This window comes from Hypanus sabinus, chromosome 12 (genome assembly GCF_030144855.1).
Source record: "Hypanus sabinus isolate sHypSab1 chromosome 12, sHypSab1.hap1, whole genome shotgun sequence".
NCBI classification, from domain to species: domain Eukaryota; kingdom Metazoa; phylum Chordata; class Chondrichthyes; order Myliobatiformes; family Dasyatidae; genus Hypanus; species Hypanus sabinus.
In genome coordinates, this window is record NC_082717.1 from 60,406,718 (window position 1) to 60,425,067 (window position 18,350).

The following is an 18,350-nucleotide window of genomic DNA, read 5'->3' on the forward strand; positions in this document are numbered from 1 at the left end:
AGGTGTATGGGGTTGAGTGGGATCTGGGTTCAGCCATGATGGTATGGCAGAGCAGACTTGATGGGCTGAATGGCTTAATTCTGCTCCTGTGTCTATTGTCTCATGGTCATGATTATTCTTGCTAATGTATTGGTTAAATTACTAGAAATCAGAGGCCTGGATAATCAATTGAGAAACTAGAGTTCAGATTCCATCGTGCCAATGGTGGAATTTGAGTTCACTGAATGTGGTAATTATAAAGACCCATCAGATTTAAACAATATCATTCATTAGAGACAATCTGCCCTCCTTACCTCATCTGGCCTGCATATACTTCTAAACGCAGATCCACGATGTTGATTCGTCTATATCATTTGTATGGGCATAGTGAGATGCAGTGTGTAGCTACAAATAGAGGTGGACAGTTGGAAGGCTAAATAATAAAAGCTCCAACAATATTTTGAAATATCATAATTTATTTCTAGAGTATACCTTTTCCTCATTGTCATTTAATTCTCTTTATTTAATGGTTCCTAATGGTTGCAACCCTTGGATTTGTTCTCTTCCTGGTAATGCTCCAAAATTCATTCTGAAATTATCCTGAACCTCCTTCGGTAGCCATTGGTGAATTACTTTTCTTGTAGTTTGTATTTCTCAATGAATGATCTGTTCATTGCAAATTTCCTCAGCCTCCCAACATACCTTCATAACTGGGTTCATATGAGTTTACAACTCATTTTGAATGATGCGTACACTACTGAGTCTATGACATTAATTTGTTGGAGTTGGTGGACCATTGTTGGAGTTTAGTCAGCAAATGGTTGATGGAAAATTTTGGACAGTACACCCCAAAGATGCAGTGAGCAAGGAAATATGGATAGTTACATGACAGACGATTAGCGTTTCCTACTTTAGCATGGTCATAATTTGACATTAATATTCTGTCCTTACGGTTTCTTCCACTCACTCTGATTCTCCTTCTGATTTACAATTGAATTTATCCATTTTAGCTACACGATGGAAGAAATGTGATGAAAATGATCACACGTATCCAATACCTTGAGTGCTGCCTATGGAGTATTGCACATTTTCCCTGTGACCATGTGTTTTTTGCCCAGGTATTTTGATTTCCTTCGAAATTCCAAAGAGATGCACGTTTACTGTAAATTGCATTTGAACGCGTCTATTGCCGGCAAATACCGAATGCTGTTGGAAAACATGCGGTCAGGCAGGTGAAAAAAGGAATCGTTTCAGGTCAGTTAATTTTCATCAGAATTAGGCGACGGCTTAACTAACAGGGAAAGGTGAGACCGTAAGAGAACAAATTGAATGTCTGTGGGAACCAGGAGAGACTGACACAAGTGGTAACAAAAGTCGGCTGTTTGTAAAGCGTATGCTATATAATTAATTTCCGCTATTTAATCTGGTAGCTGGGGATTTGATTTTTGTGAACTGGCTGGCATGGGTGCGAACTTTTTTTGGATCGAATATCTTATTCCCTTCGTGGCTTTGCTACTTGTACAAAACAATACTGTAACTGGTGGGTACTGAAGCTAGATCTTGCCCACTCGGACCCTGACTCCGCCCACTGGTCCGCCCCTGGACCCAGGCTGCCGTCCAGTGGAGGGTCCACGGTCGGGAACCCCCTCCCAACGGCAGCATCCCATATAAAGACGAGCGAGGTGGACGGCAGAAGTCGTTGCATCCTCTGTCCCGCCCGCAGCCATGAAGACAGACATCCCGCCCGGAGCGGCGGTACCCTTCCCTCCGATCCGCCAGGCCGTGTGCTGTCCTGGCAGGCAGCAGGAGCCGCAGCGATCGCTGAGGAAGAAAGTGCAGCCGCCGCAGGATTTCTCGCACTCATGGCCCAAGGCGGGATTCCAGCTTGGGGGCCGCCGGCCGCAGCCCCGGCTGCTTGAGCCAAGGCTAACGGGCAGCTCGTGTGTCAGCGTGCTGGCTTCCGCCAGGTACTCGGACCGCACCGGACAGCCGGACGGCAGCGAGGGGGAGTGCTTCTCGCTCAGCCTCACCCCCGAGGCCGTGCAGATCATCCAGAAGCGCAGTTTGGAGCGGCCGCAGCTGGCTGGCCGGACAAAGGAGAAGGCGGCGACTCGGTGTCCGGCCGCAGCACCCTCGTCCGATATCAGGAAACTGCTGAAGGTTTCGCTGCTAAACGACCAGCACAAATATGACGACGTGGAATATGAGGAGTGCGGCGGGCCGCCCGACCAATCGGTCCTGCAGAAATGTCTGGAGTGGCTGGAGGGGGTGGAGAGCGCTCGCGGGCCCGTGGGCAAGCTGGCAAGGTTACCCCAGCTGACCAACTAGCTGGCCAGCTCAACGGGTTACTGCTGGCACCAGGGACACTTTCCCATGAACGTACTTCAATCATTGTTCCAGCAAACCGAACACCTGGGACAACATCATTAGAGCCCGAAAGAGGCTCTTGAATAAACTATCTGCACATCGGTTCGTCGAAAAACTAATGGATGTTTATTGTGCAAGTACTGCTTGAAAGCTTCCGGATTCAGAAAATCTTGAGTAATTGTGCTTTTTAACATGTTTGGTTTTTTTTTAACTGCGACTGTGGGCTTGGCAATACTGGCACCAGATGTTTACGTGACATGACACTGGTTTCTAATAACCTGCTTCCAGAATGAGCCTTTCTCCGCATTTGCTTCAAGCGGGCATGCACTGAAAAGAAGGACGATTGGGGCGAACTTTATTTTTGTAGTTACTATTTGCTGGCTACATATAACAGTACTCAAATCTAAAATTAGTTTTAAGTCATCAGTACAATTATTGCATAAATTGTTTTCATGTTTCAGCCTTTAATAAAACTAATTCCTTGTGTATTCCTGGTAATTTTTCAAATTGCTCGGAGAATAAAATTTTTGAAAATATGCGTTTACACAGCATGTTGCACTATTCACTTAAATAAAATTCCAGAAGGTATTTCTTATACAATGGTTGTTGGGGAATAATTTTCATTTTAAATAATTTAGGTGATTTATCAGATTAAACAATTTTGAACATGTACTTACCACCATTAGTCTGAGAGGGTAGAAGGTTTAGATTCAGGTTTAATATAAATATGTATTTTAAAAGTTACATTAAATAAGCAGTGCAAAAATAGGAAAAAACAAGTACTGAGGTAGTGTCAGTGGGTTCAAAGTCCATTTAGAAATTGGATGGCATAGGGGAAGAGACTGTTCCTGAATCATTGAGTGTGTGCCTTCAGGCCCCTGTACCTCCTCCCTGATGGTAGCATTGAGAAGAGCATATGTCCTGAGTGATGGGGGTCCTTACTGATGGATGCTGCCCTTTTGAGGCATTGCTCCTTGAAATTGTCTTGGATGCTGGCGAGGCTCGTGCTCATGATGGAGCTAACCGAATCCACAACTTTCTGCAGCTTAATCAGATCCTGTGCTGTGGCCCCTCCATAGCAGACAGTGATGCAGCCAGTTAGAATGCTTTCCATGGTACTTATGTAGAAATTTGCAAGTTTCTTTGGTGACAAACCAAATCTCAAACTCCCAATGAAATACAGCTAGGAAATTCCAGGCAAAACAGAAAGTGCTTCAATTACCTAGCAGGTCACGCTGCATTTGTGGAATAAGAAACAGGAGTCAACATTCGGGTCAGAGATGCTTTATTATTAGCATTTTCACAGCACAAATAACCACCACACTTGCTTGACAGGCCAAGGCTTTGAGCTGCGACTTCGTAGAAGACATTTGTTAAGTTGCATTTGGAATTATGTACAGTTCTGATTGTCACACTTGAGGAAGCATTAGGAGTGCAGAAGAGATATGCCAGGATGATAGGTGCAATGGAGAACTTTAGCATAGGCTGGATGTCTTCTCTCTATGCAGAGGAAGCTGCAGGGTAAACCAATGTAAAGGTTTATAACATGGAAGGGCAAAAATAAGGTGGTCTTTTTCTCAGGGTAGGGGAGTCTAAAACTAGAGGACCTAAGTTGAAGGTGAGAAGAGAGGGGCATTTCATTTTTGCATGAGGATAGTGGATAATGGAGCCAGCAGCCAGAAGAGGCAATAGAATTAGTGACCTTGTGCTGCAAGGTATTGTCTTCCTAGGAAACGGTCTATATCATCAGTTTCCCTAACGCAGGGCTGTCATCTCTGCACCCACCAAGGAATGAGTGTTGAAAAAAGATTAACATATTTACAAGCATATACAGGTAGGCCAGCCAAAACATGACAGTTACATTTCTAAGAAACACCACTTGTAAAGATTTTAAGTCATGTTGTTGCAGAACAGGTGTAGTTGCCTTCAAAACGCAGAGTTAAGCATGTTTCCCAATTGTATTGCAATTAATATGGCCTGCATAATTCAAATAATTTTTCTGAATTCATCCATTGCATTATTTCCAATTTGTGCTATGGAAATTTTTGCATTGTGATTAGTAGATCTTGTAGGAGTGAATTCTGCAAGGGTGAATATTTGTTAAATAAGTGGCTATACTGTAATGCAGGGGTCATGTGTACAAAGTTTAAAAGGCATTTGGGCAGGAACTTGTATAGTAAAGAAATATGGGTATAATGCAGGCATTTAGGATTAGCATGGATAGGAATCATGGTTAATATGGAGAACTTGGGCTGAAGGGCCTGTTTCTGTGGTGTACAGCTGTGACTTAAAAATAGAAATATCTTCTGATTTTAATTTAACTATTTATCTTTTTAAAAAAAAATTATTTAACTATCTCCATCTTGTCTTTGCTCACTCGTTGAAGAATCCAATAGATAGAATTTAAAGAGACTTAAAGCAGATACAGAGAAAAGCTGAGTGGTTGAGAACATGGTCGGTGAAATATATTGGGAAAAGTGTGAGGCCATCTACTTTAACGAAAAGAAAAGCATAGTATTTGTTAAATGGTGAGTGTTGGGGAGTGTTAATATTCAAAAAAAACTTAGTTTTATTTATATAGCACCTTTCATATATTATGATGCAGGCTCCAAGTGTTTTACATAGACTGTAAAGATAAACTAGTCATAAAATATAAAACAAAATTAAAAATCATAAGTAAAGACATTATATAGAACAAAATGTAATTGAATATACCAAATTATCAAAATGTAATCAACATTAACGACATTTTTTTAGAATGTTTGAAATGTTTCACAGTACTAGCCTAGTGTATAAATCTCTCAGTCGGTAGACTCAGGCATTGTTTGCACAGGGTCACCAAACACCAACAAGCAGGTATAGCAAGTGGTTTAGAGAATGAAGGGTGTTAGCTTTTCATTATGAGGGCACAATCTTGTGATGAGAGGCAAAGTCAGAAAGTTATAGAGAAAGGAAATGTCAATAGTGTAATGGAGCAAAAACAAATAGATGAATCCGATTCTTGAAGCAAAGGCTAAAACATGAAGGTATCTCCAACTGGAATGAGGGAAGGAAACATGGAAAAATGACTGAAGCCACTTTATGTATACATAACAATATTTTTTAACACAACATATGGATTCTTAGAGCAAAACAAATAGTGATCCAATAGGAATTACCGAGTTGTTGCAAGCTCAATCTGGGAAGAATTCTCTGGTGGTGATTTTTGGCTCAGTATGTTTAGGAGCCAGCAAGTGGACAGGCTGTTACAAGTCTCTCATTGTGCAGTAAGAAAGAGTAATTAGTACCCTGGTAACTAAGGAAGAGTAATCAGCACTTCTTTGAGGCACAAATTTTTTTCTTGGACTCCTTATTCACCTTGATTAGAGTGTGACTCTGCGGTAGGGTTGGAGGAATCTTGGTCCTTCATCCAATATAAATGAGGTTCTGAAAGGCCATTTGAATGAGAGTTCAGATTGCAGGGAGTAGCCATTCAAGTGGGAGTTCGAAAAAAGTTGCAATAGACTTGCGATAGTATAGAAGATGATATTGTTCTTAGCAGTCCTGAATGTGAATCCCAAAGACTGTTGTCTCTCCAATTCCAGGGTTAAAGATGAGTCTTGGTGGTGATGGAAAATCTTGCTGATAGGGTAAAGATTCAATTGTTGTGTTCTGGTGAGCAGAACAACAAAGTACAAATAAGAAAAAAGGCTCTGGTGAGATTGAAGAATTAGGCTCTGAATTAGAAAGGAAAACCATAAAGGTAATTATCTCTTATTGGAGATCCCTGCATATCGGCATGGCTCAAAGTTTATCATGGGAGAATTTGGCTTCTAAAAACTGGAGTGTGAGGGAACTGTTTCATAGAGATGGACCACTTGAATTGAGCTAGGTGCAGATTGAGTAAATACAAGGTTTTAACTAATTGAAGAGGTATGATGGAGTTGGGGATTTCAGGAAAGAGAGACAGTGAAATTGGTAATTATATCTAACATGTTAAACTGTCCCATTTCAGGATCTGCAATAGGCTAGTATGCAAGACATTCAAATCATTAAAAATTGAATAATATAATTTATCGCTCGGGCAAATAATAAAAAAGTGGGATGTTTCTCTTTGAAGAACTGAATAGAGTACTGTAAGGAATGACTTAAATATTTGTTTTTATTTATCAAGGTACAGCATGGACCAGGCTCTTCTGGCCCTTCGAGTTGCACCACCCAGCATCCTAGTCTCCTTTAACTCTAGCCTAATCACGAGACAACTTTCAATGGCCCAAAACCCTACCAATTGGTACATCTTTGGACTAGGGAAGAAAACCAGAGCCCAGAGGAAACCCACATTGGGAGAATATATAAACTCCTTGCAGACAGTGGCAGGAAGCTTTTTGGAGATTTAATAGTTAATCACCTGAAATTACCTTATAAGGAAAGGTGAGACAGGCTTGCTTTGATTCAGCTGGACTTTAGAAGAATGAGGAGAGGATGTTTCCTCTAGTGAAAAAATTGAGAACGAGAGGTTAGTGTTGAAAAATTAAGGGATAATCCTTTAAAGATTGGTAAGGTGTAATTCCTTCCAATAAATTTGACCAGTTTTTGTTACATTGATCTAGGACAGCTGAGCATAAATGTTCAAAATTATATCCTATGCTGATCACAAACTTAACTTTGTATTACCCTCTAACATTAATTAAGAGCCTCTGCAGAGCTCTGCTTACTCATTCTCTGTAGCTAAATAGGACTGAATGTCTCATTTTCCCCCCATTCCAGATCTCCAAATGGTAGTTTTTGTCTGACCAAGATTATTCATTATCTCCATTATCCTAAGTTCTTCAGTCTCAAGTAGAACCAGCCACACATATTGGGATGCTGTGAAGCTCTGAAATATTGAGATTGACTAAGGTGCCACTTCGGTGTATAGGTGACTGTGCCATATTGCACAAGGATGCAAATATTCAAATGACAGAACTTGGATCATAAAACAGATATTTTTAGAAAAGGTTTGAAACAGAACCAAAGTTAATGGACACAGCTCTTCTCAGTATTCTCCAATGTCAGCCAGTTTTTAAGACACACAATCCTTTCATTTTTGTTATTTTTTATTTTAGTGAAAGCATCAATGCAACAGAAACCATTCAACTTTTGAATGAGGAAATAAATACCACCGTCTGCATTTACTGCTCCTTCAAAATCTATGTCTGAACTTGGATTCCCAGAATTAATCTCACCCATCCTCTATCCTAAAGATTGAGGAAGTTGTTGAAAACTCTCTTCAGATAAAGGAATGGAAGAGACCTGGGACCAAGTATAAAGCACAGGTATAGTGTTTCTACCTCTGATCATATCACACAAAATTCAGAAGACAGCAAGTAGCCTGAAGTTTAGGATAAATTGAATCCATTAAAATACTACTTCAAAATAAACAAAAAATATTGCCTTTTAAATATTTGCTTTTTGGATACTGTGCTGGAGCTTTTTAATTCTGACATAAAATGTAAATTCAATATTTCAAATTGTATTTGAAGGATTTTTAATGAATGGAACCCAAGAAAAAACATATTCTCCACACTCTAAAAGCAGTTCCTTGCCTTTGCAGTATAAAATCACTTAGCAACCTTTCTGGCTTCAAGAAGGTGGTTTAATAAATCACTACTACACAATTTTAACTAAATAGTGGTTCTTTAATTGAGTGAAATGTTGCTTCAAATCTCATAAACTAGCTCTTGTTTCTAGTACAAGGAATAAGCATTAAAAAGTAGCACTGTTCTTGTCTTTGTCAAATAAATGTTCATTTTAATTAGATTAGCCTTATATAAATTTATTAGTAAAACTTATTCATCACACTAGCACAGCAATTTAAGGCATTGGCAATGTAAATATATTAGAATGGCATCAAACATGAAATAATTACCTTAAAAGATTTAAATTCCTTGAAATAGAATGAAGGCATGATTCTTTGGTTGAGTATAATCAGTAATGTGCAGAAGACATTTTTAGAACAAAATATTACATCATTGTTGTTTGAAATAGATGAAAGTAAACAAAAATGTAGAACTTGGGAGTTAACCAAGTAACAAAATATGCAGACTGCAGTTCTCCCTCAGCAGCCACAAAGAACTACTGGAAAGTGTCTTGGGATTTGATCAGTTTTTTTCCCACCCTGGAGTTATCCAACGCAGGATGTGCAACACTTTATTATAGCATCTCTGTAAGGCAACCAAAAAGAATTAGCAAGTCAAAAAATAATTTATATTGTGCTTTTCATAAGCTCAGGGAAAACAATTTACAGCCTTGTAATTCTCAAACAAAAGCAGAACCCTTTGGTTGCACAATTGGATTTGCAGGTTTGAAGAACAATAAACTAGATGCTGGAAGTCCAAAGTAAAAGCAAAATGCTGGAAACAATCAGCAAATATAATTTTATATCAACGAGAATTTCTTCAGGTTTCTTAATTAATCTTATTGAAATTGTGAAGATGTCGGTTAACAAATGTACATTATTTAACAATATAATACACATTTATAGCTTTGTTCTAACCATAAATATTCCTGTAACAATATACGAGGAACCAGAAATGTCAAGTGATAAGCTTCCAAGCTAAAATTGTTTGCAAGAAAAGTCTGAACACATCCTTCTAAACTTTTCCTATTCATGTATCCACCTGTCTGCAGTTTCCCCAGGCAGTTTATTTGACATACCCAGCACTCTCTGAAAAGTTGCTCCCTAAGTTTCTGTTAAGTCTTTCCCTTCTCATCTTAAATCTAGGCCCTGTAGTTTTAGACTCCTCTACCCTAGGGAAATGGTTGTGATGATTCATCTTATTTACCAACCTCATGATTTTCTATTCTGCTATGAGGTCATTTCTGAACCTTCTGTGTTCCAGGGGAAAAAAAAAGTTCCAGCTTATCCAGCCTCTTCTTACAAGCTAAGTCCTCCAGTCCTAGCAACACGCTCACCAATGCCTACTGTGCAGGTTCTTGTCAAAGCCTCACTAAGGATGATGTTGACAGCATCCTCTTTTCATTCTCTGCATTCGCTCTTCAAAGAACTCAGTCAAATTTATGAGACCTGATCCCCATACAAAGCCATGCTGACTATCCTTAATCAGTTCTTGCCTTTTCAAATGCTGGTTCATCCCCTCCAGTAAGCTTCCCATCCTTAATTTTGGCCCACTGCCCTATGGTTCCCTGTTTGCCTTTGCAGCCCTTTTAAAGTTAAGGCAGAACATTAACCATCCTACACGGTCTTCTAGTACCTCAGCTATGACCAAAGATGGGGAACATATCTCTAGCACAGGTCTGCAATTTCTGCTCTAACTTCTCATAAAAACAAGTCCTATGGTCTAAGTACTCTATGCCAACTAAAAATGACAATCCAAGCTGGTCCCATTTGCCAGTATTTGGCCCACAATCTTTAAATTTTTCCAATCCATGTACCTGTTCAATTGTTTTTAAGAAGTTGTTGTTGTGCCTACCTCAGCAATTTCCACAGGCAACTCATTCCACAGACTTACCACCCTTTGTGTAAAAAATAAGTTACCCCCAAGCTCTTAATACATCTCTCCTCTCTCACCTCTGCCCTCTAGTTCTTAATTCCTGAACATTGACAAAAAACTGAGTGCATTCACCTTGTCTATGCCCCTCATGATTTTATACATCTCTATAAGATCATCTCTCAGTTTTCTGTGGTCGAAGTCCGTGCCTATACAGCCTCTTCCTATAACTCAGTACCTCAAGTTCTGGCAACATCCTTGCTAATCTTTTCTGCACTTTTTCCATTGTAATAATGTCCTTCCTTTAGCAGGGTGATCCAAATAGAATGCAATTTTCCAAGTGCAGGCTCAGTAGTGTCTTGTAAAACTGCACATGACCTCCCAACTTGTATACTCAATGCTCTGACTGATGAAAGTCAGCATGCCAAAAACCTCTCCGTCACTCTGTCTACCTGTGACTTTTGAGGAACCACATAGCTGAACTCCAAGATCCCTCTGTCCTCCCACCCACCCAGAGTCCGACTGGTCACTGCGAAAGTGCTATCTGAATTTGACTTTCCAAAGTGCACAACTCAAACCATAGAATAGTAAACTCCATTTACCATTCTTCAGCTGACTTGACCAGCTGATTAAGATCCCCTATAATTTTTGATAACCTTCTTCACTGTCCACTATACTATCCATTTTAGTTTGATTTGCAAACTTACTAAACATGCCTTGTACATTCTCATCCAAATTGTTGATATAAATGACAAGCAACGAGCCCAGTACTAACTACTGAGTCACACAACTAACCTCATGTCCGAGAAACAACCTTCCATCATCACTATCTGCTTCCTACCATCAAGCCAAATATTTATCCAATTAGCCACCTCTCTCTGGATTCAATGCAATCTAACCTTCCAGATCAGTCTATCATGTGGAACATTATTTAAAGCCTTACTGAAGTCTACAAAGACTACATCTACCACCTTGCCCTAATCAAACTTCATGGTAATATCATCCAAAAAGCAAATCAAGTTCATAACACATGATCCTACCTGCACAAAACCATGCAGGCTAGGCCTAATCAACCCACCTTTCCAGATGGATGCTTATCTTATCTGGCATAATACTCTCCGCTAACTAACTTACGACAGTTGTTAGATCTATAGTTCTCAGGATTTTCTCTGTAGCTTTTCTTAAATAAAGGCACAACACTTGTTAACCTCTAGTCTACTGACACCTCACCCATGGCTAATGATGATGCAACTATCTTAGCCAGGGATCCTGCAATTTCTTTTCTAGCCTTTCACAGTGATCTTGTATACACTAGGGGACTATTCCCAGGATCTTCTACTATATACAAAAAAACAGAAGAGGAGAAATATTCATTGAGGTACATGCATATTTCCTGCAGTTCCATACATCAATGTCTAAGGTCCTATTCTCTCTCTAGTTACTCTTTTCCCCTAAATATACTTCTAAAAGCTTATTTTTCTTAATCTTCTTCTGTCAAAGCCATCTCATGCCCCTTTCCTTCTTAAGTATTCATACACTGATCTCCCACTATCCGCACTAAAAGCCACCCTTTGCCTGCAAACAACCTACTCCAATCAAACTTTACAAGTTGTCTCATAAAATTTGCCTATCCAATGTAGAACTTGAAACTGTGGACCAGTTCCATCCCTTTCTATACTATTTTAAAAGTAAAATAATTATGGCTACTAGTCCCAAAGTTCCCTCTCACTGCTCCTCAGTTACTTGCCCTGTCTATTACCTGAGAGTCGGTTGAGCTTTGCTCTCTCTCACTAGGAAGGGCTTCTTTTCAGGAATCCTTCCTGAATACATTTAACATATTTCACCCACCTAATCACCCAACAGTATGACAGTCCTAGTTCATGTTAGGAAAGTTAAAATTTCCCTACTATGATAACCCCTTAGTATGTTGCTATAACGTTACTAAGTAGTTTTTACTCTTGAATGTTTTCTTGCCACCTGCCTGAGGCCGAATTTAAGGACTTGGCCATCCTGGTTGGTATTTTGCTACCAACCACACGGTGAAAGATGCTGAAACCCAGTCACAATATTTTCCTTGGTTTTGCTTTGCAATGCTTATTCCAAATGGTGTTCAACATGGAAAATACTGATGCAGCTAATGATCTTTTGTTGCCCATGTCTGACCTGGTAACACATTGTCTTTTTGGTCAGATATTCAATGGTTACTATTTCCAAATTTTTTATAATTGTGCAAATACCTCCAGGGGTGGGAAAGGATAAACCCAGGGATAATAATAAATATAAAGAACACAGAAAGAGGCCACTTAGCCCATTAATAGCTCCTAGCAGAGGAACCTCATCAGTTTCATTCTCTCATAGAACTACACCTATTTTTTTTTTAAAAAATCACATAACCATCAACTTCACTTTACCATTATCCACATGGAAATCAGTGACCAAGGAAATCCACGTAGTTACAGGGAGAACACGCAAAGTCCACACATGTAGCAACAGAGGTCTGAATAGAACATGTATTTCTTAAACCTGTGAGGGAGTAGTACTACGTGCCCCAGACAAACCTCACCCTTGGATGAAAGAGCAGTGAGGTAATCCAATCATTCACTCCCTTTCTTTTACTAACTAAATCTTGTATAACGACAATGTAAAACTTTGAGCTCTTAAATGCCTTTCAAACTTTGCAGAAAGAATATTCAAATTGTTATTGTTTTAAGGACACCAATTTATGCTACAAGCAGTTGAAAACTAGGATTTAGTTATGTAACATTATGAGAAAATATCTCTTTAACTAGAAGGTCAAGAATAACAGGGGTCTCCATTTCAGAAGGCCAAGGACACTTATTCATAACACATGCAGATTATGTATGAAAGTGGAATTGATTGAGGAAATCAGTATTGGTTATATTGAATGATAGAGTGGACAAGAGGGATCATGCAGTCTATTCCTACTCTTATGTCCATAAAATATTCAATCAATTAAATACTGCAACAAAGAAACACATAATCAAAGACATACTGCATCATAATAAAATCAGTTTTTCAAGACTCACCTTGCAAAGGGAATGTATGACAGACTATACCTGAAAGGAAAATTGGGACAAAAGCTTCAGAAATCTGAATAAGCTTTGACCATAATCTATCAACTTTCCTAAAGTGCTATCAAATTTGATTTAATTCGTGAATACAATCATTGTGAATGGGTTGAACATATGATTCATAAATATAAATATTTAGTACTTTAATTTATTCAATTAAACTAAATAAAAATCACTACTCTAGTGCAAACACTGTTCAATTGCTCAGCTAGATGCTCTAATTTATAAAATAAATGTACCATCACAATCATCAAGGAACTACTTATATTAACTCAATAAAAACACATGTATTTATATACTTGAGAAACTATGCAATAAATATACACACACTGAACTCAAATTTCCACCCAATATGCTCTAAAAGGAAAAAAAAAGCTACATGATTTTTAGTCTTGGATGATATTTGTTAATTTTATATGTGGAGGATAACACACTGGATAAAAAGACAGATAGGGAATACAAAATAACAGGATTGAGTTACTAAATTAGGCTGAGAACCATTATCTCAATGTGTCAAGTGTTTGCGCCATTACAAAAATGTGAAACACTACAATAAACTTTGAACTTGGACAAATTTAAAGATTTTCAATGAAAGTAGTATTAATATTGTCAGATGGCTTTAGTGTGTCAGATCACAGGCATTCCAACAGAATGAACAGCAGCTTGTAAAACAATCCTTGCAAAAGAAGTTCTTGCTGGTGGCCCTACTTTTGGATTCATAAGGTTACAATTGGTTGCCACAACAATTTTTGAAGAATGCAGCAACAGTTCAAGCTGCACTTTTGTAAGATTTATCGTACTTTGTTTAGATTTAGGAATAGAGAACAAAATTGGAATTGGGGCAAGGGATGCAAGGAAAAGACTAGGCTTTTTTGTAGGGGCATAGCAAAGAAAGTCTGGGAATCTCTAAATGATGAAGACAGAAGGTATAAACACATTTTATTAATAATTTTGACAGAAAGTTTCCATTAAATTAGAGGGTCATCTATCTGATTTAAAAATGACAGGGTTTAATAAGGAAAATGTAGAAAAAAACATCTCATTTCAATCATTTAGAGTAGATTAATTATCTATAAAGACTAGCTTCTGTGATAAATGAATCAAATACTTTACAAAGTTCATTGACAGACTCGTAGTCTTTACACATTGTAGGAAAATGTTAAATGGACAAGGGCCCAACAAGTGACAAATTAAAATGACCAACAATCTTTCACCATGACACCAGCCTGAAGTCTAATGCACTGAAGAAAATACAGCTGCTCTTAGTATAAAGTTTGGTTTCTGTGTCAGCAACTTATGGTACAGATTTAGTCATAATTTTTTGGGAAATAACATTGTGGAGGATGTATTTTGAGATAGAACAAATCACTCTACCACTCTTACCATGTGTCAGGAAAACTTTGAATTGTGTGAACAAGTGAATTAAAAAGCAATTACTAACTTATTTTTAAGATTTTGATTGCAACTTCATCCTTTTTAAAAAAATCATCCTTCAGAGAATCAGGGCATTGTAACCCTTTATGACTAAAAGTAGTTTTCACCTGATGCTCTTTTGCATCTTTAACAGTTATTGATCTACTCAGTCTCAGGCACTAGTTAATACCAACTACTTTTGTTGTCGTTATTGTTGCAGTCACCTCTTTTCCATTCCAATAACAGAACACTCTTATATTTTTTGCCTTATTTGCTCCCTCACATTTTCTTCAATCTATTCTGATAGATGTAAGTTCATGTACAGCTAATCACTGTGTAGTATCACAATCATGAGCCTATTCCTCCTACTAGCCCAGTGAGTCTGAATTTTTAACGTTCTACGTGAACTTTGCATCCCTCAGAATAGATTGCACATGGCATCATATAAGTAGCTTTCACAACAAAAAAAACATAAATTATACAGTTTTAACAAATACACAACTAGACTGCAAACATTTATTTTAACTACAAAATGATCAGCGTAGTTATAGTGTTACTAAACTGTAGTGATGATTAGGGTTTTGCAGGTTGGTTCAAGAACCAAGTGGTTGAAGTGAAGTATCTGTTCTTAAATCTGGTGTTAAGGGACTTCAGGCTTCTGTACCTCCTGCACAATGGTAGCTGCGAATAGATGGCATGTCCCATATGAAGGGGATCTTGAGGCAGTGCCTCCTGTAGATATAACCTCTGGTGAGGATGGGTGTGCCTCTGAAGTACAGGGCAGAGCCTCCTACTCTGTGCAACTTCGTAGGTTCCTGCCATTCAAACTGCTGTACCAGATCATGATGCAACCAACCAGGATACTTCCAACAGTACACCTTGTAGGAGTTTGTTAGTGTTCAATGCACTGGATCCCCACAAGGCTGCGTGCTTAGCCCATTGCTGTTTACACTGCTAACACATGACTGTGCTGCCAGATTCAAGGGGAACCTGATCATTAAATTTGCTGATGATACCACAGTGGTGGGGCTCATCAGCAAAAATGATGAAACGATGTACAGGGAGGAGGTCAAACACCTAGAGAGTTGGTGCAGTGACAACAACTTGATGCTTAATGTCACCAAAACCAAGGAGATGATCGTCGATTTCAGACGGTCTCAGCCTGAGCACACACCCTTCAGCATCAGTGGCTCCACAGTGGAGAGAGTGGAAGGCATCAAGTTTCTTGGGGTGCATATCTTGGACAATCTCACCTGGTCCAGGAACACCACTGGGTTTGTGAAACGAGCCCAGCAGAGATTGCACTTTCTGAGGAAGCTTAAACAAGCATCATTCTCCACTAACATCTTAACTAGTCTACAGAGGCGTGCTGACCTTTTGCATCACAACCTGGTACTCCAGCTGCAGTGCTGCCGACAAAAAAGCCTTGCAGAGGGTGGTTAGGGGAGCAGAGAAGGTTATTGGGGTCTCTCTACCTTCTGTCCAAGACCTCTTTCAGAGTCAATGCCTCCAGAAGACACGGTACATCATTAAAGACCCCTCACACCCTCTCCATGAACTGTTTGTTCTTCTGCCATCAGGTAAACGTTATAGGAGCATCAAAACTAAAACCACAAGGCTACTAAACAGCTGCCACAGGCTGTCAGACTGCTAAATAGCTGCTCTACCTGACTCTGCTTTGGACGCTTCTAACTTGCACTGGACACTTATAACTGGTTTTTAACTGACATGTGGCTGTTGTGTTTTACTATTTATTGTTATGTTTATTATTTAGTGTTGCATTTGTTATGCTATGATTGCACTGCTCCTGGGAAACGCTGTCTCATTCTGCCCTGCAGAGCTGATGTACGGTTAGAATGACAATAAAGTTTTTGAATCTTGAATCTTGAAGCTGAGCCCCCTTAACCACCCAAGTAAAGAAAATGCTGGTGTGCTTTCTTCGTGATTATATCTATGAGCTGGACCCAGGACAGGTTATCTAATATGTTAATGTCCAAGGATTTCAAGCTGCTGAGCTTTTTCACCATCAATCACCCAGTATAGTCTGACACACGTTGCCTTCCTTCCCTTCTTGAAGTGTGGCCTAAATAATGTCTTGTACTGTAACATGACAGTCCAACTCTTATACTCACTGCCTTGGCCAATGAAAATAAGCATGCCATATGCATTCCTTACCGTCTTGTTTACCGCATTCCCATTTCAGTGAACTATACAGAGTTATCTATTCAACATTTCCAGGGTCTTGCCCTTAACTATGTATGTCTTAACTTCCCAAATGCATCACTTCCTATTCTATTTGTTATTCTGTCATCCACTTTCCTTTTTGATCTACATCCTGTGGTAACCTTGGGATAACTTTCTTCAGGTTAACAGCAGATACAACTTCTCTAGCTCTTCACTGTGCTCTGGACAACAAGAGCTCATACGTCAGGCTGCTGTTCATTGACAACAGCTTGGCACTCAACGATCATCCTATCTAAACTCATCATTAAGCTTCAAGGTCTGGGCCACTGTGCTTTCCTATGTAACTAGATACTCAACTTCACCATTGGCAGACCACAATCAGTGAGGATCATCAACATCTCCTTGATGATCATCAAAACTGGTGTACCTCAAGGCAATGAGCTTAGCCCTCTGCTCTACTTGCTATACGCATATGACAATGTGGTTAAGCATGGTTCCAAAGCCACATACAAATTTGCCAATGACACCACTGTTGTTAGATGAATCGCAGGTGGTGATAAGTCTGCTTACTAGAGCGAAGGGTGCCACAACAACCACCTCCCACTCAATGTCAGTAAAGCTAAAGAGCTGACAGTTGACTTCAGAAAGTGGAAGGAGGGAAAATATATACCTATCTACATTGAGGGAAATGAGCAGTGGAGAGATTCAGCAGCTTTAAATTCCTGAGTGTTAAAATATCAGAAGATACTGCCCAGCACATAAATAATACCCAAGGAATTCACAGGCACACTAGTGAATCTGCAGATGCTGGAAATAAATAAAAACACAAAATGCTGGCAGAACTCAGCAGACCAGACAGCATCTATGGGAGGAGGTAGTGACGACATTTCGGGCCGAAACCCTTCATCAGGAGTGAAGTAACATGGGATGGTGGAGAGGGGATAAAAAGTGGGGGGAGGGATGAAATAGAGAGCTGGGAAGTGATAGGCTGGAGGGAAATGGGCTGGAGGGGGGGGAAGGTGGAGAATTATGGGAAATAAAAGAGAAAGAAAAGTAGGGCTGGGGGGAGATTATAGTGAGGGGGGAAAAGGGAAAGAGAACCAGACTAAAATAATAGATAGAGATGGGGGTAAGGAGGGGGCAGGGGTATCAATGGAGGTCTGTGAGTTGGATGTTCATGCCGGCAGGAAGGAGGCTACCAAGGCGGGAGATAAGGTATTCCTCCATCAACCTGCGTGTGGCCTCATCTTGATGGTAGAGGAGGCCATGGACAGACATGTCAGAGTGGGAGTGGTCTGTGGAATTGAAGTGTGTGGCCACAGGGAGATCCCGCCACTGCTGGAGGACTGAGCGCCGGTGTTCGACGAAATGGTCTCCCAGTCTGTGGCGGGTCTCCCCAATGTATAAATGGCCACATCGGGAGCACCGGATACAGTACAGCACCTCAGTTGACTCGCAGGTGAAGTGGTGCCTCACCTGAAAGGACTGTCTGAGGCCTGGGATGGTGGTGAGGGAAGAAGTGTGGGGACAGGTGTAGCACTTCTTCCGTTACTGTCTGGGGCCTGGTGATGGTGGTGAGGGAAGACTGTCTGGGGCCAAGGGATTCATGCCTGCATCTTTACTTCCTTTGGAGGTTCAGTGTGTCACTGGATACCCTAACAAATTCCTACAGGTGATCTGTATCCCAAATGGTTTTAAGATGGTCTGGTATGGCAATTCAAGTGCATAGGAACTCAAGAAATTGCAGAGAGTAGTGGACTCTGCCCAATACATCACAGACATATCCTTCCCCATCATCAGCAATATCTACAGGAGGGACTGCCTTGAGAAGGGAACGTTCATTAAA

The 18,350-nt window shown here is 39.9% G+C and overlaps 2 protein-coding genes across 2 annotated transcripts in view; one reads left to right on the plus strand and one right to left on the minus strand.

Annotated features, from left to right (window-relative positions):
• Positions 1 to 1,548: 1,548 nt before the first annotated feature.
• prr18 (proline rich 18) lies at positions 1,549 to 2,832 on the plus strand. The gene has a single exon (XM_059985351.1). It carries the CDS (start codon positions 1,705 to 1,707, stop codon positions 2,305 to 2,307), a length of 603 nt encoding a protein of 200 aa, XP_059841334.1. The 5' UTR covers positions 1,549 to 1,704; the 3' UTR covers positions 2,308 to 2,832.
• A 4,380-nt stretch (positions 2,833 to 7,212) lies between these two features.
• Positions 7,213 to 18,350, minus strand: part of sft2d1 (SFT2 domain containing 1) — a 74,750-nt gene continuing 63,612 nt past the window's right edge. Inside the window, exons 7-8 of the mRNA XM_059986045.1 lie at positions 12,863 to 12,892; positions 7,213 to 8,528 (exon numbers count right to left, since the gene is read on the minus strand). Of these exons, the coding sequence (XP_059842028.1) occupies positions 8,489 to 8,528; positions 12,863 to 12,892 (70 nt within the window). The 3' untranslated portion in view covers positions 7,213 to 8,488. The remainder of the gene's footprint in view (positions 8,529 to 12,862; positions 12,893 to 18,350) is intronic.